Raw genomic sequence first — 22567 nt, 5'->3', positions numbered from 1 at the left:
GCCCCATGAGCTTTGGTTTTCTCACTGGTAACATGGCAGCTAGAATGCAATCCCCTGGGGATTCTAAGGGAATAGAGAGACAAGAGAGAACTCAGGGGCTCAACTAAAATAGTGGCAATTATTGGTTGGGAAATCAATGCTGTTTCCATATTTTTACCATTATAAATAACACCTGATGAACTTTTAATTGAGTGAAAATTTATATAATTTTAAACAACCTCGATTGCCTAAATTTTAGGTAATCAGCTGGACTCATTTTAGAGAAGCGTGATTTTGTAGGCAACACCCAAAGCATCACAGTCAGGGGCCAGGAGGACAGATGCCTTTGCTGTCCAGGAGGCCTGATCAGTCTTGACCATGTCAACGTCATAGAAATCCTTCCCACCCCTTTGATCTGGTGTTGGGTGGCCTTGATTTTCACGTTTGATGAGTATGTCTGTTCTTAAAACTTCTCCCCAGCATGGTGGTTAGCCAAGGCTTTTCACTCTCAGCTCTAAGGTTTACCTGGCTCTGTCTAACCCCCCCGCAGTCAGGAGCGCACTATCCTTCCAGCTAAGCTGTCTTACCTGGTCTGAAGGTACTTGATCCTGGAAAGCATGTCTAGATGTCCTGCGGAATACTGCTCAATCACATCCTTCACATCGTAAGGCCTCAACGTCTCCTTGAATTTTTTTTTATAGAGACGGAATTGCAGAATCCTGCAAGGCAAAGTGAAGGCATTTGTCACGAGGCGTGGAGAGGGAAGGAAACCATGATGCGAGATGAGCGAACGCTGGGCTTGGGTGGGAAACAAGAACCAAAGAGAAGTGACTTGAGAAGTTCCAGCTCTTGGCCCTGGGTCTACCTCTTGGAGCCACACTGGATTCGGCTGGCTGGTGGCTCTCCTTCATGACTGCCTCCTTTCAGTTATGGGAATAATAAGAAATTCATACTAACAATAAGAGCTAATGTTTATTGTATGTTCAGGACATGCCAGACACCGAACTAAGTGCATTTCCAACAATCTGCTGACAGGTTGCTTTACAGGTGATGCAGCTGTGGCCAAGAGCATCAGCACCTTCCCAGGCCCATGGAGCTGACCACATCAGAACCTTTTTCAAACCCAGGCTCTTATACCAACAAAGCTCATGGTCCCTAATCACTGGGTCACACAGCTTTCTAGTTGAGGACAGCTGACAGCTCTTCCTCAATAGCCTCTTTAATCCGTTGGCTTATGAGCGCCTGGAAGAGAAACACCAGCTTCTGTTCCCTGAGTTTTCTCAGGTTCTCAGTAAAGTGGGACATCTAGGACTTGGAGATGCTGAATCCTCCCCTCCATCTTCCTGGGAACCAATAATGTCATCCTAGATAACAGATGCTCCCTGAAAGCCCCATCCTGAGGTCAATTCTTCTTATTTTTATTTTATGACCACATCTGCGGCACATGGAAGTCCCCTAAAGAGACAGACTCTAAGCCTCGGCTGTGACCTATGCCCCTGTGGCCACACAGGATCCTGTTAACCCACTGTGCGGCACCAGGGATTGAGACAGCATCTCTGCAGTGACCTGAGCTGCTGCAGTTGGACCCTTAATCCACTGTGCCACAGTGGGAACTCCATGAGGTCAGTGCTTGCTGAATGCAGTGTCAGTGAAAACCCCAAATCACAGGCCAGTGACAGATAACACACCTCCCCAGGCTCCCCTCCCCTCTTGTATTTACAAAGGCCTTTCTTATGGTGCATGCAAAGTGTGTGTTGTCTGTCACAGCCCACAGCTCCAGCATCTAAACACTACTTTGGCCTATATAGCGTACTCTCCTTTCCAATTTTGTATCATTTTCTAGACCTGCCCTTTACATAGGTAGCTATCAGGCCAAATCTGGCGTCTGCTGCCTTTTTTTTTTTTTTTTTCTTTTTAGGGCCGTACCTGCGGCACATGGAAGTTCCCAGGCTAGGGGTCAAATCAGAGCTGTGGCTGCCAGCCTACACCACAGCCACAGCAATGCAGGATCCCAGCCGTGTCTGCTACCTACACAACAGCAACACCAGATCCTTAACCCACTAAGTGGGACCAGGGATCAAACCCAAGTCCTCATGGACACTCATCGGATTCTTAACCTCTGAGCCACAATGGGAACTCCCCCACTACCTGTTACTGAAAGTAAAGTGAGGCTGGAACACAGTCACTCACTTAGGGACCATCTGTGGCTGCTTTTGCACCAGAAAGTCAACGTGGGGTACAACAGAGACCTACAGATCAGAAAGCCTGACATATTTACTCCCTGGCTCTTTATAGAAAAAGTCTGCCAACCCCTGAACTAAGGCAACGAAGACAGTGCTAAAAAGAGCAGGGCAGACGCCAGACCATGAAGCATCCCAACAAAGACCTCCCTCTGGCTTGACACAGATTTATTCACTGGGTTTCTTTGAATATGATCATTGAACCAGTTCTCAATTCAGGTAGTTGCGTTTTGCTCCAGTCTTATTTCTGGCACATTGTCCTAAGGAACCAGGTCAATGGCTTTGCTGGGGGCCACGTATTATAAACTATGGTGTTTCCCGGATCTATAAGACAATGACTGTTCTGAAAATAGCAGACTAGTTCTTAGAATCTTCCACTTAGTTTCTAGAATTCACTGCCGCCACTGCAGTGCTTATAAGCCCACATCCTGGTCACAGGTTTCTTCAAGTAGCAGTGTATTTTTATATTCTTGTGGCATTCTAAGCAAAACAGAAATAGCCAGGGAGAATTATAGTCTTGTCTGAAACAGACCAAAAAATCCTGTAATTGATTATCTTGTTGAAAATGCTAATTAAAGAGAGCTAGATAGATGAGGGCAGATGGAAGAAAAGTTATTTTGAGCAAAAAGCCCATAAAAGAAAAAACACCGGGTCAATACACTCCCCTCCCCCAATACCCTTCAAAATAAATGGTGGTCAGAGCGAGACAAGAGGGTGACTGTTGGAAAGAGTGTCGGAAGCCAGAGACGCGTTTTCATAAGGCGCAGAGAAAGAGTCACCAAGATGATGCTAACACAGAAATCATTTTTCTTTAGGCAGTACCCCCTTAGCGCAGGGACACACCCTGGAGCCTCATTCAGGGCTTACTGGAGGGACTTCCTGCCCACCTTCCCAAAGCCCAGGAGGATGTTGCAGAGCCCAGCCCCTTGGGGCTGAGCTGGGGCAGGGGGTGGTTCCGAGGTGGTTCCGCTGTGGGGCCGTGGGGCCTTACCTGACGGCTCGGATGGCAGCCTTCAGGGTGGGGATCATGTCTTCGATGAGGAAGTCATTCCCGTAGCCCCTGTCTTCCGCTGTGGGGTCGCCCGTCCCGGCATCTGGGAGGAAGACACAGGTGTCAGCGGGAGGCCAGAGCCCTGGGCAAGGCTTGGGGACCTGGTTCAGGCAGAGCCTTCCGAGATCAACCTCCCGAGTGCCCCTTCCCACTTCGGAGACGCGGACGTGTTCTCCAGCGGTGACATCACTCTGACGTGCTTAGCATCGCCCGTCTGTCATCCAGAAGTCTGACTCTGCGGTCCCTGCAGCTCAGGACTGATGGCTGAGGGAGATGCCTAGGAGAAGCCCGGGGAGCTCCCGGGGTCCCAAGTGACCATGGGAGGCAGCAAAGGACACACGTGTGGGCATTTGTCAGACCTGAGTTCCAAGTCTTTGTCTGTCCTTATCTTTGTGACCTTTCTGAGTCCTGCTCATATTTCCTTTTCATCAGTGAAAGGGGCGCACAGAGGCATCGCTCCTCCAGCACCCCCCCCTCCCCCAGGCGCTCTGCTGACACCTTTTCCCAGCCCCTAGGGGTGCCGAGGCCCCGAGGGGTCCAGATCACTCTGCACCTGGCCCTCCTCCTCCTCCATCCTTCAAGGTGACCTCGGTGGCAACCCACTCATCACGGCCACCCTTGGGAAACACGGCGAAACGTCCTGAGCCTCCCCAGAGGGGCTGTGCCGAGGCGTAAGGTGACCTTGGCCGGGAGAAGAGCTAAAGGGAGCCCTCTGCTCACAGACGCCTCCAGCCATGGAGACGTGGATAAGACGCGAGAGAGCTGGTTCAGGGAGAGTAGGAAGGGACGGCTCTGTAGGCCGGTGGGTCCTTCCGCAGGGGAGGGATGGAGGGAGGAGGGGAGGAGTGAGGAAGAAGAAGGGCTTTACCTTCAGAGCTCTGCCAGAAAGCGTACGCTTTCATGCGGAAGGCGGTGCGGAAACGCTCTTTATTGTTTGAGCCAACAGGCTTTGGTTCTTTAGAAGGACTTTCTTCTATGGCATCTACATTCAGAGGGGTAAATAGCTTTCCTTTAGTATTGCTACCACGAGGATTAGAAAGGCGAACCCGATCCAAGAGACCCAGCTTTTGGCTACAAAATAAGCAAAAGTGAACAATTTTCCTCCTTGAGTGCAGGCTTTCGCAATTTCCCGTCCCTCTCCAAAAAGACGCACACCTCCGCCGCCGCCGCGTGTGACCCGGGCGCGCGCCTCCGTGCGCAATCTGACTCAGTGGCTTGGAAGAGGACAGGGCTTAGGGCTTGGTTCAGATCCCGGCTTGGCAAGGACCTGGCATTACACTTTCGGTGCGTTTCCTAAGTTCTCTGAATTCAGTTGCCTGCTATGCTGAAGTGTAGCTTCCATGAGATCCAGGATATAAAATGCCCAGCTCATAGTAACACGCAGCAAAGCTTGGTTCCTCCCCCATTTCCATCTCCTCTGCATCAGTAACTTTTCTTTTCTTTTTTTTTTTTTTTTTTTTTTTTGGCTTTTTGCCATTTCTTGGGCCGCTCCCGCGCCATATGGAGGTTCCCAGGCTAGGGGTCGAATCGGAGCTGTAGCCACCGGCCTACACCAGAGCCACAGCAATGCGGGATCTGAGCCGCGTCTGCGACCTACACCACAGCTCACGGCAACACCGGATCCTTAACCCACTGAGCGAGGCCAGGGATCGAACCTGCAACCTCATAGTTCCTAGTCGGATTTGTTAACCACTGAGCCATGACGGGAACTCCATCAGTAACTTTCTTTGCATGGCTCCAAGGTGCTGGGAGAGCGACTCACAGAGGCAAAGCTTTAGCAAATATCCCTGGAACAGGGGGGTGTGACATAAATGGTATCCAGGGACACTCCCCAAGGACAGGACTTTGGAAGGGGGGACCATGAGCTTGGATGAGAAAAATACATTTTAAATTTACTAATCAGATTTTAATTTACTGATCTCGAGCTAGAATTTAGCGTATCTTTCAATTATGAAAGTAAAAATAAACCTGAGTAATGTCTTCAATGCCCCAGATGTACCCTGTGACTTTCCTCCACAGAAATCCTGGGTCATTTTATACCCTGTGATCTCCAGGAATTGCTATGTTCCCCTTGTCACTTGCTATGCTTCAAAATTATGGTAGCATTCAACCTGCCATGACATCATGGCATTGGATTCATCACAAAAAAGCACATGTGTGACTGCCTTTCAGATGTTTCAATATTCTGATAATACCTCTCAACGTAATTAGTTTTCTTTGTAACTGTCTCCATTTCATTTTTATTTTATTTTTTTGATTGCTTTCTTTTTAAATTTTTTTCATTACTCAATGAATTTATTACATTTATGGTTGTACAATGATCATCAGAATCCAGTTTTATAGGATTTCCATCCCATCCCCCCATCGCATCCCCCCACCCCTGAAACTGTCTCCTTTGGAAACCATAAGTTTTTCAGTCTGTGAGTCAGTATCTGTTCTGCAAAGAAGTTCAAAAGTTTCCTGATCTTCATGTTTTGTGTTGTTTTGTTTTGGCTGTGCCCGCGGCATATGGAAGTTTCTGGGCCAGGGACTGAACTCGAGCTATAGCAGTGACCCAAGCCACTGCAGCGACAATGCCGAATTCTCAACCTGCTGCATCGCAGGAGAACTCCAGTCTGTATTTTGTGTATGGATTCAGTGCTGTTATTGTGAGAAAGGTTTCCCAGAAAATCTTCTTGGCGCACGTGTATACACACACACACACACACACACACAGTGAATAAGTCCCCAGCGGAAAGCTGCCCTGGCACAAAACCCATCTGGTGTCCTTCAGCAAATCTGCGACCTTCCCAAACCTCAGTTACCTCATCTGTTTTTTCGTTTTGGTCATGCCTGCAGCATGTGAAAGTTTCCAGGCTAGGGTTTGAACCCATGCCATAGCAGCGACCCTAGCCACAGCCACAACAATGACAATGCTATGTCATCAGATCCTTAACCCTCCAAGCCTCGATGGAACTCCTACCTGACCTTGAAAACAGAGGTAAGCTCTTCCCACTTCACTTGGTTGCCAGGAGATGACCTTGGTCAAGGATTTGGCAGAGAGCCTGGCCCACAGTAGGTACACTATTAATAGTGGTTTCCTCCCTCTATTTCTTAGCCTCTGCCCCTCACCCGAGTGGGCACAGGAACAGAGTCCTTTTGTGTGGTTCAGACCAGAGACAGCCGAGGTTCACACATCAACACACACAAATCAGCTGCCTTCTCTCCATTACCTCCGTGGGGCCTGGCAGGTGTGCAAGGACTTGGAAGAAATGACTGAAGGAACGGATATGAATATGGGTTGTCAAATCAGCTTTGCACGAGCCTGAGATAACTGAGTATTTCTAAAACCTGTGTCTGGTTGTGACAGCCTATGCTTCCTGTCAGCAGCTGCCGTTTTTGCAGCTGGGTGTAGTGAGGCGGTCCTGGCGTTGGAGCTGCAGGGGTGGGAACAGTCCCCCTGCCCAGCAGGTGCCCTGTGCTCTCTGAGCACCTGGTCCTCATCGGGTAAGTGAGCCTAACAGCACCTTGCAGAGGAGAGACTTGGGCAGCGTCACCCACACCGCGTCTGCAATGCTTCTTGCCTTCAGCCTGGCATAGAGAAGGCTAAGAAATACTTGATGGGAGTTCCTGTTGTGGCACAGCAGAAACGATCCCGACTAGTATCCCAGGAGGACGCAGATTCGATCCCTGGCCTTGCTCAGTGGGTTACAGATCTGGGTTTGCCGTGACCTGTGGTATAGGTCACAGATGCAGCTCAGATCCTGCATTGCTGTGGCTGCGGCGAAGGCTGGCAGCTGTCGCTCCAATTCGACCCCATAGCCCAGGCTATGCCACAGGTGTGGCCTTAAAAAGCAAAAAAAAAAAAAAAAAAAAAAAAAAACCTCAAATGAATGAATATACAGATGAGCAGCAGTTACTCCTGACTCCTTCTGGACTGTTCTCTCTGGCCCAGCACTGCTGCATGAATAACCTGTCCAGGGTAAAATCAGAGGAACTCCAGCACTCAGAGGGCTCCATCTTTCCTGAGCTGGTCAGTGGCTTCCTGACCAGTACCAGGTGAGTGACTAATGAGAATAAATCAGGGTCCACGGGCTAAAAAGAAACAAGGCAGGAATCTGACTGAACACACACAAAAGGATTTCCTGGCCATGAGCTAAGTGGAAGAGGGGCTTTGGGATGGTCACCGCTCGGCCCCTCTTCCCCTGGCCCCTGCCTACACGTCTTGCTGCATTGCCAAGTGGAGCCATCCATCCGCTCTAAGCCCCTTGCCCAGGTCCAAGTCCCTCCTGCACTGCACGCCCTGGTGCTTGCTCTCAGGTCCTCCAGCCCTTTCTTGCCTTCTCCGCTGATCTCATTCCCATCTGCCCTTTAAAAGGGCCCATGAGTCCCCTCTTGGAAATTAGGTATTTCCCATCTGCTCCAAAGACACGCTGCGTTGTTCTCTGTCACAGCCTTTATTTATTTACCTATTTATTTATTTTGCTTTTTAGGGCCGCACCCACATCATATGGAAGTTCCCAGGCTAGTGGCTGAATCGGAGCCCCAGCTGTTGGCCTACACCACAGCCACAGCAACTCGGGATCCGAACCAAGTCTGTGACCTACACCGCAGCTAAGGGCAACACCGGATCCTTAACCCACTGAGTGAGGCCAGGGATTGAACCTGCATCCTCATGGATATGAGGCGGGTTCATTACCACTGAGCCATGACGGAAACTCCCTCTGCCTCTGCCTCACGCCCTTCTGCCCACCCCACAGGGTTGCAGAGTCTTGGCAAAGCAAGGACTCTGCCTGGTTTTCTTTGAACCCACCCCACAGCCCTGCTCAGCACATCCTGGTGTTCAGGGCTTTGGGGCAACACTGGCCTTGGGGGTTAGGGTGAGGGGAACATCCTGAGAAACGCGACACCTAGGACACAGGGCTCTTGTTTTCGCGGTTGTGTAAGAGTTAAGAGAGGGACGGTGTGCAAAGAGCTTAGCCGACTGTCTGGGATGTGGGGGCGAGAAGCTTTCAATAAACGCTGGCTGTCATCATTATCTCGGTAAATAATCCTCTTCCCACAGAAACAGGAGATGGCTAATGACATGTGTGGAAAGAATGGATAAAATTTCCTGAGTCACAAAAAAACGTGTGTGTGTGTTCTAAATGAACTGAGATGAGTTCTTGGCATTTATACATTATTTCGAGTAATTCTTAATGCCAGTCTCCACTACTCTCCATGATCCCTGAACTTGACCTCAGCAGGAGATGAGCACAGGAAGAGGTTTAATGCCAGATAAACTAACCAAGACAAAAGGAACGGCAGCCACTTTGTCCTGACTTGAAATCTCAGGTTCACTGCTGACTTTCAGATAATGACAGAATTTTCTTGGTTCTCTCTCTGCTGGGATGTAGGATTTGCTTGTTTGGCATTTAAATGCTTCAGTGCAACCTCTAACCGTCTGAATTGCTCAGGCTCTGTGCACTTAATACTCCACTGGTCACAGAGGCTGGTTTAAGAGAGATGGATTCTGAGAGCATTAGGAATCCGGATGCGGCGGGCACAAGTCAGAAATCTCGGCTCTCGGAATTACTCACAGCCATTCCACCTAAGAGGCTTATGGAGTCTTCCTCCAGCAAAGTGGGTGATCAGCTTACGTCTTAATTGCGTTGCCTGAAATCCAAGACCCCAAAGGATCATCACATGCAAGGCAAAGTTCACCCCTGAAACTCAAAACCCCTCTCTGCCCTTCTCCGTGTGGATTTCAAGTGTGTTAATTCAGACCCTGTATTTGGAGACAAGTGCAGGGCTTGCAAGAAAAGCCCTTCCTGAAGCCGACATCTGATTTCCTCGGAAGGCTGGGATCTCTGATCTATTAAGCGCAATTTCCAAATGCAAACTGGGAAAACTGGAAGTCGAGACTAGGAAAAAGTAGTACCAAAAAATAGAAAAAGCCATCTTTGGACGGGAAAAGTAAAATCAGTGTTGTGCTTGCTGGGCAGAGACAGTCCCTGCCCTGGGCTCCGCCCCCCGTCTCAGCCCCAGGGAACTCTGGTGGCTTAAACTCCGCGCAGCCCCCTGACTGTCACCCTTCCCCAAACAAGCTATGACCTGTACCTAGGAAAGCCTTCATCTCTTCGTTTAGCCAAATGACTTTTTGTCTGAAACTTGGTCCAGGCATCAGTCCCAAGGCTCACTTCCTCTGTCGGTCCAATTGGGTATCTGCTCACTGTAGCTTTTTTTTTTTTAGGACCACAGGAGCAGATATGGAAACTCCCAGGCCAGGGGTTGAATCAGAGCTACAGCTGCTGCCACAGTCACAGTCACAGTCACAGTCACAGCCACAGCCACAGCCATGCAGGATCCTTAAACTGTGGGTTGTTTTTTTTTTTTTTTTTTTTTTTTTCAGGCTTTTCTCACCCATGGCACTTGGCCACCATCATGAAATCTGACTTCACGAGGGACTCTTTCATGAAAGTAGTGGTCCTCAGCCACAATGTTGCCCCCAGTGGACACCTGGCAATGTCTGGAATCATATTTGATTGACATAACTTGAGGAGGGTTTCCAGTGGGTCAAGGCCGGGGATGTTGCTAAACTTCCTACAATGCACACAGGGCAGCCCCCAAAACAAAGGCTTCTCCCATCCAAAAAGTCAATAGAGCTGAGACTGAGAAACTAGAAGGGCAGATGATTGGTTCAGAAACTTTACTCTGTCCAATCATCCAGCATCTACACAGTGCCTGGCACACCACAAGCACTGAAAGCATTGTTATGATATGGAGTGAAAGAAGGACGGAGTAAGAGCATTTGATCTTCTGATTAATAAAATGCATCCAACCTCAGTTGAGAGAAATGCTGTAATGGAAAGAGCGTTAAATTTGGAGCAAAGCACACTAGGTTCAAATCCCTGCTCTGTAGTGAAGCGAATATTTCAACTTGGATAAGGCATTCCCTTTTTGTAAGTCCGTGTTTTTTTCACTTGTAAAATAGAGCCAATGTTATTGATTTATTCACCAAAAATGTGTTCTGCACCTTAAAAAAGCTAGGCTCTTGGTAATTTGCTGAGGATATTGTGGTGACTAAAACAAAGTTTTCAGCCTTCTAGTGAGCTTACGATAAGGTCAAAAAGTCCAATGACAGGCAAATGGATACATCTATTGCTAGAAATCTGACCCGGAACCAAAGAGAGAGCAGCAATGGAGAAGAGCAGGGGGTCGGCTTAGGTAGGGTGGTCAAGGAAGGGCTCTTGGGTGGATGGGAAGACCAGTTAGGGAGCCAGTTGCAGTGGTCCAGGCTCAGAACAATGGTGGTCCAGACGCTGAAGCTGAGACCAGAAGGGCAAGAAGAAACTAGACTTCAAAGAAAAGGAGTCCGAGCTTTCCTCCTGTGAGGGCAAAGGGTGGGAGCGCTGCTCTGTGCAACTGAAGGAAGGGCATGTGGCCAAAATACCATCTTGCAAAGTACAAGATGAGATGAGAGGCCAGATTGGTCAGAAATTTTGGAAATAGGATTCAAAAGGAGAGACAGAATTTCTGCTATATTCTAAGTGTACCTGGAGACACCAAAGAATTTTAAAGAAAGAATACAGCAACTTTGAAATTAAAAAGAACACATAGGAGTTCCCTGATGGCCTAGCAGGTTAAGGATCTGGTATTGTCAATGCTGTGGCATGGGTTCAATCCCTGGCCTGGGGACTTCTACATGCCATGGGTGCAGCAAAAAACAAACAAACCAACCAACCAACCCTCCCCCAAACCACACATATCCATAGCAGCATTATTCGCAATAGGTAGAAGGTGGAAACCACTTCCTTGGTCCATGATGAATGGATAAAAAAAAATGTTGAATAGACATATAGCGAAGATTTAAAAAGGAAGGAAATTCTGACACCTGCTACAACCTGGATGAACCTTGAGGACTTTACGCCACGTGAAATAAGCCAGTCACAAAACGACAAACACTGTATGAGTCTACTTATACGAGGTATCTAAAGTCAGCAAACTCACAGAGACCAATGAAGAGGCCATTGACGTTTTCTAGTTAAGAAATGCAGGTGGCTTGGACGAGGGTGACTGCAGGGAGAAGAAAGAGGCTAGAACTTGAGCATGCACCTTGCAGCAGAACCACAGTCATCTTTCTTGATGGAGTCTACGTGGCCATGAGGGTAAGAGGCAGGTAACCTACGGCTGGGTTTCTGGCTATGCGGTGGGTGGGTGGGGGGTTCAGTAGGGACGCCATTTTTTTTTTCAGTTGAGCAAATGGGACAAAGGAAGTTTGGAGAAGAAATCAGAAGCTAAATTTGACCATCTCTTTCCTTGACAGATACACAACCACACACATACACACTTCATGCAAGAATGTGGTATGAATTTGGAATATATAAATTAATTTTGGTTTGTATTTACATAAAGAAACACTGGAAAGATACTCCAAAACTTAAGAAGAAATTATTTATGGGGTGGGGACGGGAGGGTGGAATGAGGTAGATAAGAAGAGACATTGTACTAAGACATTTCACTGTTTGCCTCTACATTATTTTGACTTAGGAACCATGTTTCTTCAAGAACATTTTTTTTTTTTTTGGTCTTTTGAGGGCCGCACCTGTGGCACATGGAGGTTCCCAGGCTAGGGGTCTCATCGGAGCTGTTTCTGCCAGCCTACACCACAGCCACAGCAACGTGGGGTCCAAGCCACGTCTGTAACCTACACCACAGCTCACGGCAACGCCGGGTCCTTAACCCACTGAGCAAGGCCAGGGATCGAACCCGCTACCTCATGGTTCCCAGTCAGATTCGTTTACCATTGTGCCACAACGGAACTCCTCTTCAAGAAAATTTAAAAAATCATTTAGACTCTCTCCATTGGGAAAATTTCTCAGCGGTTATACCATCCTGCTGGATTCTGAATGCTCCTCTCTCCTTTCATTCCTCCTCTTAATACCCTCCCTCCAAGGATGAGTCTTTTCCTGTCCCAATCTAGATTTTTCTCACTTCCAATTACATTACACTTTACTCTACTCTTAAAACTCAGCTCTGGGCCCAGTTTTGCATATTAAAAGCTCATAAAAGTACGCATATGAATAAATACAAAGAGAATCAGAGGGAATGATACTTCTACATACAATTCCTGCCCCACTCTCCCGTCCTGGATACAGAACAAGATGAGGTTGTGGGGAAGAGGTGTCAGTGTGTCTGTGATGTCACAGAGAAGTTGGAAGGCAGCAAACCCAATAGGTGAGGTGAAAGCACATCAAAGGCAGCATGCACAGTAAACGACTTTGCTTGGTAACAACTGGCCATATTCTCTAGCCTCCTCATGCCATCTGTGTTGGGCATGTATGTCCTGGACAAGCTAATTAAACTTAAATTTAAAGCAAAGCAAAACAAACAAACAAAAACACCCCACAGAAGTTCAGTTTGGAACATGTTACTTTTAAGACGCCTGGGAGGTATCCTGTCAAGTAAATAGTTGGGGACCTGGTCTCTCTTATTCATGGCTACATCTCCTAAGAGGGTTTCTGCTACACAAGAGGGTCTTAATAAATATTCACTGACTAAGTGGGTGGATGGATGAACATATGGATGGATGATGGATGTGGATGGACGGGTGGATGATGGATTATGAATGATGGATGGATGAACAGATGGATGGGTGGATGGATGATAGATGACGGATTATGAATGATGGATGGGTGGATGGACAGATGGATGGATGGATAATGGGTGATGGATTATGAATGATGGATAAGTGGATGGACAGATGGATGGATGATGGATTAACCAAGAGTACTGTGTCGCTGGGGCCAAGAGAAGAATCTTTTGAAGAAGTGGTCAATCCATCTTGTTCTGTTTGTTTTGAGCACAGACTGCGTAACCTGCACAAAGCATCTGAGCCCACCTACAGGGGTTAAACCCTTAATTTTGTCCTTTCTCTTCTTCATCCTTTCTTCCTTCCATCTTTACATTTAGTAAAGGTGGGGCCTTACATAAGATCAGAAGCCCCCTTTTCGAAGGCTCCTCTGTCACTGTGGTCTACCCTGAGAAAGGTAGGGAAGGCAAAGAGATAGTAATGTGTCCAACCTTTGAAGCTTTGGTGCCCTGTGTTCCTAAGAAAGAACTATGAAGGAAAGTTGCTATCTCACTATGTTTCTTCTTCATTAAAATGAGACATTTTAACTGGGAATTAGATGGCAATGAAAGGGGTCGTCAGAGGCTTGGAATGTGACAGGCCTTCCATAAATGGCATCAATATTGAGGAAGACAAGGTGATTTCAGCTCTCACACCACTCATGGTAGAGCTGGGAGAACCAAATAACTCACATCCTTTGTTTCTACCTGCAGAATAAGTTCCTTTATAGAGAAATGAAGACTCTTTGATGTAGGCATTTTGCACATTTTTCTTGAGGTATCTGCATGCTGGTCTTCTTTAATGACCTAATGAGTTGGTATTTCTAGGGATTTCTCATACAGAAATAGATGGCCTGTGGAAAGAGTACAGGCTTAGGGACTCAGTGTCTGTTAGATTGAAGGCTGAAAGAATGAAAGAGGGAAGGAACAAAATTAGAGCCTTAATCCCTCCCTTAGCCCCCTGTAAAGCTACTCAGCCCTAAATAGTCAAGACAAAGCACCTCCAGAATCCTCTGCTGACCTCTTGTTCCAGGCAGAACTTAGAGTTCCCTTCCTTTGTTCTCATTCTCTGTACCCTTGCATCTGAAGTATCCCCATACCAGCACCTTGCACACTGTACTATTCTTTTTTGGTTGACATATTGCCTCCCCCATCAGACTGTGAGTGCCCTCCCCATCAGACTGTGAGCCCCAATTTCCTGGGAATCTCTAGGGCCTGACACCAAGCAGGGCTCAGGTTACTGAAGGAAGAATGAATGGAAGGAAGGGGAAAGGAGGGAGAAAGTCATTGCAAAGTTAGGATTCATTCTCCAGGGAAGACATACAGATGGCCAACAAGCACATGAAAAAATGCTCAGCATCACTGACTATTAGAGAAATGCAAATCAAAACTACCACGAGATAGAACGGCCATCATTAATAAGTCCACAAGTAACAAGTGCTAGAGGGGCTGTGGAGAAAAGGGAACCCTCCTGCACTGTTGGTGGGCATGTAAGCTGGTACAGCCACTATGGAGATCAGTACGGAGGTACCTTAGAAACCATACATAGAACTACCATATGACCCAGCAATCCCACTCTTGGGCATATATCTGGACAAAAGTTTCCTTAAAAAAGACACATGTTCATTGCAGCACTATTCACATGGAAACAACCCAAATGTCCATTGGATTGGAATCAACCCAAATGATTGGATTAGGAAGACGTGGTATATATACACAATGGAATACTACTTAGCCATAAAAAAGAACAAAATAATGCCATTTGCAGCAACATGGGTGGAACTAGAGACTCTCATACTGAGTGAAGTAAGTCAGAAAGAGAAAGACAAATACCATATGATATCACTTATATCTGGAGTCTAATATATTAAAGGCACAAATGAACCTTCCCACAGAAAAGAAAATCATGGACTTGGAGAACAGACTTGTGGTTGCCAAGGGGGAGGGGGAGGGAGTGGGATGGATGGGGAGATTGGGGTTATTTGGAATGGATTAACGATGAGATCCTGCTGTGTAGGACTGGGAACTATGTCTAGTCACTTATGATGGAGCATGATCATGTGAGAAAAAAGAATGTGTACATGTATGTGTAACTGGGTCACCATGCTGTATAGTAGACAAAAAATAATGTATTGGGGGAAAACAAACAAACAAAACCCTCTGGTGACCTGACTCCTAGCCAGCCTTACACCATGAGGAAAAGATCCTTGGCACCAAAAACCTAGAAATGGGAGTTTCTGTTGTGGCTCAGTGGTTAACAAATCCGACTAGGAACCGGGAGGTTGCGGGTTCCATCCCTGGCCTCGCTCAGTGGGTTAAGGATCCAGCGTTGCCATGAGCTGTGGTGTAGGTCGCAGACGCGGCTCTGATCCCGCATTGCTGTGGCTGAGGCGTAGGCCAGCAGCTGTAGCTCCGATTCGATCCCTAGCCTGGGAATCTCCACATGCCGTGGGTGTGGCCCTAGAAAAGGCAAAAAGACAAAAACAAAAAAACAAAAAACAAAAACCTAGAAATGTGGGTGCCAATCAGGATAATAATAGTACTGATCATAAAAGCAAACTTTATATAGTACTTTATATAGTACTAGCTCGGTTAAGGCTCTATTCCAAGCACCTAATTCTTACAATAGCCCTAGGAGACAGGCACTCTTACTAGAACCCTGATATACATGAGGAAACTGAGGCACAGAGGTTTGGCAATGTGCCCGAGGCCATAACAGTCAAAAATCTTCCAAGTGGCCTGTAACTCACACTGTCTAATGCAGCAAAACAACTCTGTTACTGTGGCCACAAGCTCACAGCACACAGGAAGTGGCTTAGGAATTCCTTGGTCTGCCTTCTGCCTTCTAGAGATGAGGCAGCTTAAGCATAGGTCCAGGTGGTTGGTGGTCCTAACAGACTGTCTAGGCCGAGGAAGGAAAAGGACAGATAAAGCTGAAACCTGGAGGCAGGATGGTGACTGGACTGACTCCTGGGCTGTAAGGAGCAGCATCGTGATTTTGAAATAACCCTGATGTGTGGATCCGGTTCACGTTCCTCTGGATAGGTGTGCAAAGTCATCCCTGCTGAGCTCAAGGATCTACTTTGTTTCCTTTGATCCAGTAAGTCTGAGCATCTCTGAGCAAGATTCCAGAGCATTTGCAGTTGGTGCTCCGAAGACGCAGATTCACTGATGTGAGAATGAGAACAAGATGTTTTTCTGCGTAGGTTCCCTACAAGAATGATTTTCCAGGTAGTCAAATCTCCTGTATCAATACCATACCCAATGACGAGCACTGATCTCTAGCGAGCATGTGCTTCTGCTGGACCCCAGGTATCATTCCAAGCAGCCCATGAGGTTAGTACGACTATCCCCCTTCACAGCTCAGCACACGAGGACACAGAGACATTGCCTGAGTTGCCCAATAGCACATGGCTAGTAAGCAGGGCAGCCAGGCTTTAAAATCTGATCTCTAAATGGGGAGTCCGTCTCAGCCCCTGTTGCTATGACTACCTGCTAATTCTACCACCTGGTTATTTTTAGTCCCCTGTTCAAGGGGAGAGAGGACCACAGATCTGGAGGGAGCCGGGCAGACACAGGATGGGATCCCAGCCCTGTGCATGCGGCTGCACCTTGCTGAGCCCCACATCCTCATTTGTATGGGGGGGGGTTTATTGACATCATGTCACCCTCATAAAGGTCCATCTCAAAAATTACAAGACCAAGGTCTGCTCAGACAGCTTCCCAACACATGCAAATCCGTCACATGAACCTTTTGCCCATGTAGGGCCTCCCTGCAAAAGATATGTTCAAGCCCTCACCTGATACCGGTGACAGTGACCTTATTTGGAAGTAGAGTCTTTACCAACGTCATCAAGAAGCTCCTACTGGAGGAGGGTGGGAACTCAATCCAATGCTTAATGTTATTATACCTGAAAGGAGATGGGTGCTTGAATACCAGGACCCGAACATACTGGGAAGGAAGAAGGCTGTGGGAAGGTGAAGGCAGACAATGGAGGGATGGGTTACAAGTTCAAGAAAAGCCAACGATTACCAGGAACCACCACAAGCCAGGAAGAAGCAAGGACAGGTTCTCCCTAGAGCCTTCAGAAGAGCGTGGCCCCGATGACATTTTAAGTGTGGACATCTGACCTCTGGAACAGTGAGAGAATACATTCCTGTTGATGTTACGTCGCCCAGTTTGTAATCATTTATGATCGCAGCTGCAGGAGACTAGTACAGCACACAAGGAGCCACAGTGGATGCATGTGCACTGGTTTCAGATGGATGGAATCGAGTCGGAGACCGTGACACACCCTCACGGGGATGCTAGGAAACCTTGAGCTCACAGGGAGGAGGTGACGGGAAGCATCCTTTCCTATATTTTTGCCAAGTCCTAAAAATGGAATTTCCACACGTTGAGAAGGACTGAGAAGAAACTTCTAGCCTTTTCCTGGCTTTTCCCCAAGGGAGGAGGCAAGCTGTCTGACTGGGTGATGATGAATGTGCAACAGCCACTGGCCCCTTTTCTTGATTGGGTGGGCATCCATAGTACGGGTCAGTTCTGGATTCAAGGTCACACATGGTCTTTCTCTCTGGCTCTCGGGGACCCAAGGGGTCAGAGAGGCCATGGCCCCAGGTGTTGGCTGGGAGAGTCTGCTCTGTGTCCGTGTGGGTCCCAAGGCCAGACCTGGCAGAAAGTGAAAATGCTACAAAGCTCACTGTCACCCCCAGAGTCCATCCTGCTTTACTCAGAAACTGTAGCCTATGTTTTGCTCCTGCTCTGTCTCCTCTACGTCTCCATTAGTTTGTAATTCAGAGGGAAAGAGGTGTTATACATAAGCAACCCCCAACATTCAAAAAAAATTGATACAAAGCCCTCAGAACATGGCAGGGTTCAGTCCGAAGTTAAAACTGGTCCAAATCACGGTTACTCTATAGCCTGGGACTGGTGTTGCAGGGTCTAATTGGCAGGAGAAAATACAAAGAGCTATGAGATTGTGTCCAAGGCTCTACTTTTACTCTGGGCAACAATTTTCCCATCTGTAAAATGGGTGGATTAGATGAAACGATGATCTCTCCATTCCTGCACACCTTTAACGGTCACTGATTCTAGGGCATGGGCAGATGTACTGCCCACATCATCCATCACCTCGTGAGGCGAATTTCCTGTGTCTGATGTCACAGGGAGAAGGAAAAGTGTGAGTTACCATGTCTGATCAAGCCCTCCTTGATTCCAGAGATCCTAAACCGACACCTTTCCCTGTTCCCCTCTCATGCCTGGGACTCCAGCTACGTGAGCCAAGACAAGGTAGAAGAAAAAAGAACACACAAAAAGGGGACACTGATAATGAGATTGTTCCCAACAACTGAGGACCAGCAGAGAGGTCGGGACCGTGAACCATGGAGCCAGACCAGCTGGATCCAAGTCCTGTTCTTGCTGCTTTATTAGCTGTATGACCTTGGGCAAGTCACTTACCTCCCTGAACCTCAGTTTTCTCATCTGACAAATGAGGGTTAAAGATACTACCTACTTAAAAACCTTTGCACAGCTAAGGAAACCACACACACACACACACACACAAAGACAACTTACCGAATGGGAGAAAACCTTCGCCAACAAAGCAACTGACAAGGGGTTAATCTCCAAAATATACAAACATCTCATCCTATTCTCTCTCTTTCTTTCTCTCTCTTTCTATGTAAACCCAGTCAAAAAATGGGCAGATCTAAAGAGACATTTTTCCAAAGAAGACGGTCAAATGGCTAAAAAGCAGATGAAAAGATGCTCAACATCTCTCATTCTTAGAGCAACGCAAATCAGTACTACAATGAGGCATCACCTCACGCCACTCGGAACAGTCACGGTCGACTTAAAGAACAGGCACAACTTAAAAGTTGAGGGTTAAATTTTATATGGGGCACACTTAGGACTATAGCCCGGGAGGTAGGGGGACCATAGCATAGTTGTGATTTGGGGGGAGGGGAGGTACCTGGGCTCAAGCCCACATTTACCCAAGTTTGCTGCTGGTCTTGTGAAGCTTACTACCCGTCATGAGGTGCAGACGTCACCAAGAAGGATGTTAGTGCCTCTCTAGATGGGAGAAAATCCAAGAATAGGGCTCATAAAACCTCCTGGAACTATTTATCTGAAGAGCCGTTCTATCGGTTTTCCCAGAGCACAAAGTGCCTGGCGCCTGAGCGCCATCTGAGCTCCTTTCAGGGGTGTTGAGTTGAGGGTCGGCAGCTGCGCGGCTCAGGATTGAACCCACATAGAAGCAGATGGAAAGTGCCAAACACCACTTCACACCGTCATAAAAAGTCTGCAAACAATTAATGCTGGAATGGGTGTGGAGAAAACGAACTCCTCCTATGCTGCCACCAATCCATCAACCAAACCTCTTTGCTATTCAGATCCAAAATGCTGCACCCCGAGCCTGGATGAGGGAGGCTGAGTGGCTTCTGTAACCGACCCAGCTCTTCTCTGAGGAGGATGAGCCAGAAAACACCCAGGGCCTCTAACCCCAAGAAATCACCGCAAATACTTTCGTTCTGTACCCCTGGCAGATCAGAGAGTTCCTGAGAGGGGCACGGGTAAACGGATGAACAGATTTCAGATTTTCAATAAGTGGAGAAGTATGACCAGCCAAGCCACAGAACTCCTCTCTCCGAGCCCTAATTAAACCGGAAGGGCCAAGTCCAGGGCACATCGATACTGAACACACATGGTCCAATCTGGCCGAACTCTGTTCACGCCTGCATAGAAAAGGCTGTAAAGGGAGATTTAATAATTCTCTTGCACTGTCAACAGCTGCATCACTTAAAATCCTATTGGTCTTGAGAGAGGAGGGGAATGAGATCGTGTAACCCCTGGAGCTCGTGAGCTCTGTAACTGGCGGCAGGGGGGGGGAGGTGTCTTGTCTCTGTAAAATTATCTGGAATAGGATTTCTGAGGCATCTTCCTGCTCTGCTTCTGGGAGCCCTGAGCTGCTGCAGGTTCTCTAGCAAATGCCTCCAGCATTGTCCTCGTCCAGCCCTCCTCTACAATCCCCCCAAGGGCCCCCTATGGTCCAGGCTGGGTCCAGGCAAGAAACGCTGGGTCCTTGCATTTGAAAAGCTGCATAAAGGAGGCAGAAAGTCGGAATTGGGTCTGTGTCTGTATCTGTGAGTTAATGGGAGCTGTCTACTCCAGGCAAGTTTATGTACAGAATGTGGCCTCAGAAGCACTTGACCCAGCCTCCCAAAGGTCACTGCCCTCAAGCGGCTCCTCTAGAAGGTGGTCCAGGGTCCCACCAGCCCCTCTGCCCAAAATCTGTTGGCTCTAGAAGGACAACAGTTGAGTTGATGTCCCAGAGACGGACGGAGAGGCCTTAGGAGTAGTTGGTCAACAATAACAGTTTAAAGACATGTTTTAAAAATACATTGTATAGATTTATGGTTACAATTATTTCGGGGTATAAATACAGATGGCTTTCCACACCTGCAGGTTCTGCATTCACAGGTTTCACCAAGTGCAGATCAAAGATATTAACAGAAAAATTCCAGAAAGTTTCAAAGAGCAACAGCGGAATTTGCCACACATGGGTAACGATGCACACATAATTTATATTGTGTTTGCAACTATTTATACAGTACTTGCATTGTTTTAGGTAGTATAACTAATCTAGGGATGATTTAAAGTACACAGGCGATTACAAGCAAATATCATGCCAATTTACATAAGGGACTGAGCATCCAAGGGTTGTGGTGTCCCTGGGGGTCCTGGACTCAGCCCCCACCCCAACAGTGGATACTAAAGGACAGCTTGGATACAAGCAGGTAAACTGTTTGCAAGAGATGGTCTTTCCTTACCATCTCGATCAGAGGCCACAGTTTAGTGAGTGTGGTGTACTGGGGAGACCTGCGCAGTAGTGGGGAACCTTTTTTTCCCCTCTTTTTGGCTGTTCTGTGGCATATGGAAGTTCCCAGGCTAGGGGTCCAATGGGAGCTGCAGCTGCTGACCTACGTCACAGCCACAGCAACAGCAACAGCAACACTGGATCTGAGCCACCTCTACGAACCATGCCGCAGCTTGTGGCAATGCTGGATCCTTAACCCACTGAGCGAGGCCAAGGATCAAACCTGCATCCTCATGGACACCATGTTGGGTTCTCAGTCTCTTGAGTCACGATGGGAACCCCGTGAATTATAATCGTGATTCACTTTTTAAAGAGCCATCTGTGAGCCCAAGAAGCGAATGAAGCAAGATATGATGGAAATAGCACCGTCTTAATATTCAGACCCGAGTCTGAATTTTTATCTTGCCACTTGGTAGCTGTGTGATCCAGGAGGAATAACTCACCCTCTCTGAGCCTTAATTGTGTCAATCCACAACTGACGCTATGAGGGCTGATCCTTTATTGTGGGTGTGAGGACCACATGTCACAAACACATGCAGGACCCCGGCACAGAATCCTGCCCAGAAGAGACACTCAAAAAAGAACTGCTTGCTAGGATCACGATAAAGTTGTTCCTGAGTAAATTAACATGAAATTGGCAGAGGAAAATGGCGGCCAGCCACAGCAGGGAGCCCCCAACCTCTATCTCCTGACCAGCAGGACCACCCAGGCCCCTACACCGCACACAACTGACCCCTCCGTCCCCACACGGTGGCAGGAAGCAGAGGATTCGTAACCACAAACATACCTGGCTGCTGCATCCAGTGGCTCTTTCCTATGAGGAGATGGGGAGAAAAAAATAAACAGCATAAATTTCATGCAACAGCTTCCCCTCTCCCCACAGCCATCCCAAAGCTTCCCTTTAATGAATACGATGGAGCAGGCGCCCCAGGACGAGATGGTGCATCAAGAGAAGTGGGCCCTGCAGTGGTTTCCCCTGGCCAACCCAGGCCCCCACTGGGATGGACTGGCTCTCAGCTCCAAGGTTCTTCTCAGACACTCATTCATTTATTCACCCAGAAAATACTACTCAGCCCCACACCTTGTGCTGGGTTCAGTTGATCTGTTTAAGAGTGGGGACAAGAGTTCCCATTGTGGTGCTGCGGAAATGAATCCGACTAGGAACCATGAAGTTGCAGGTTCAATCCCTAGCCTCCCTCAGTGGGTTAAGGATCTGGCATTACCATGAGCTGTGGTGTAGGTTGCAGACGTGGCTCGGATCTGGCGTTGCTGTGGCTATGGTGTGGGCTGGCAGCTACAGCTCCAATTAGACCCCTAGCCTGGGAACCTCCATATGCTGCAGGTGTGGCCCTAAAAAGAAAAAAAGACAAAAAAAAAAAAAAAAGGGTGGGGACAGATCAGGAAACCAGGAATTTCTTTTACTCTTTTTCGCTTTTTAGGGCCACACTCGAGGCATAGGGAAGTTCCCAGGCTAGGGGTAGAATCGGAGCTACGGCTGCCGGCCTACACCACAGCCACAGCCATGAGGGATCCAAGCCATGTCTGTGACCTACACCACAGCTCACGACAACGCCGGATCCTTAACCCACTGAGCAAGGCCAGGGATCGAACCTGCAACCTCATGGTTCCTAGTCAGGTTCATTAACCACTGAGCCACGACGGGAACTCTAGGAACCAGGAGTTTCATAATTGAGCAGCCGCACACCCGGGACTCCGTCATCCCCATCGTCATGACAGGCAACCTCATCATCGCTAATACCTATCGAGCAATAAGCATGAGGCTAATACTACTTTAATCTTATGGATTCGCCCATTTAACTGTCATTAGCTAC

At 47.8% G+C, this 22567-nt stretch overlaps 1 protein-coding gene across 1 annotated transcript in view; it reads right to left on the bottom strand.

Annotated features, from left to right (window-relative positions):
- The window catches only part of KCNQ3 (potassium voltage-gated channel subfamily Q member 3), a 308688-nt gene that overhangs the window by 16108 nt on the left and 270013 nt on the right, over positions 1-22567 (bottom strand). Inside the window, exons 9-12 of the mRNA XM_021088897.1 lie at positions 21523-21549; positions 4139-4341; positions 3211-3313; positions 567-698 (exon numbers count right to left, since the gene is read on the bottom strand). Coding sequence (XP_020944556.1) covers positions 567-698; positions 3211-3313; positions 4139-4341; positions 21523-21549 — 465 coding nt within the window. The remainder of the gene's footprint in view (positions 1-566; positions 699-3210; positions 3314-4138; positions 4342-21522; positions 21550-22567) is intronic.

Source organism: Sus scrofa, chromosome 4 (assembly GCF_000003025.6).
Source record: "Sus scrofa isolate TJ Tabasco breed Duroc chromosome 4, Sscrofa11.1, whole genome shotgun sequence".
NCBI lineage: Eukaryota > Metazoa > Chordata > Mammalia > Artiodactyla > Suidae > Sus > Sus scrofa.
This window is presented reverse-complemented; position numbering and strand designations above follow the sequence as displayed.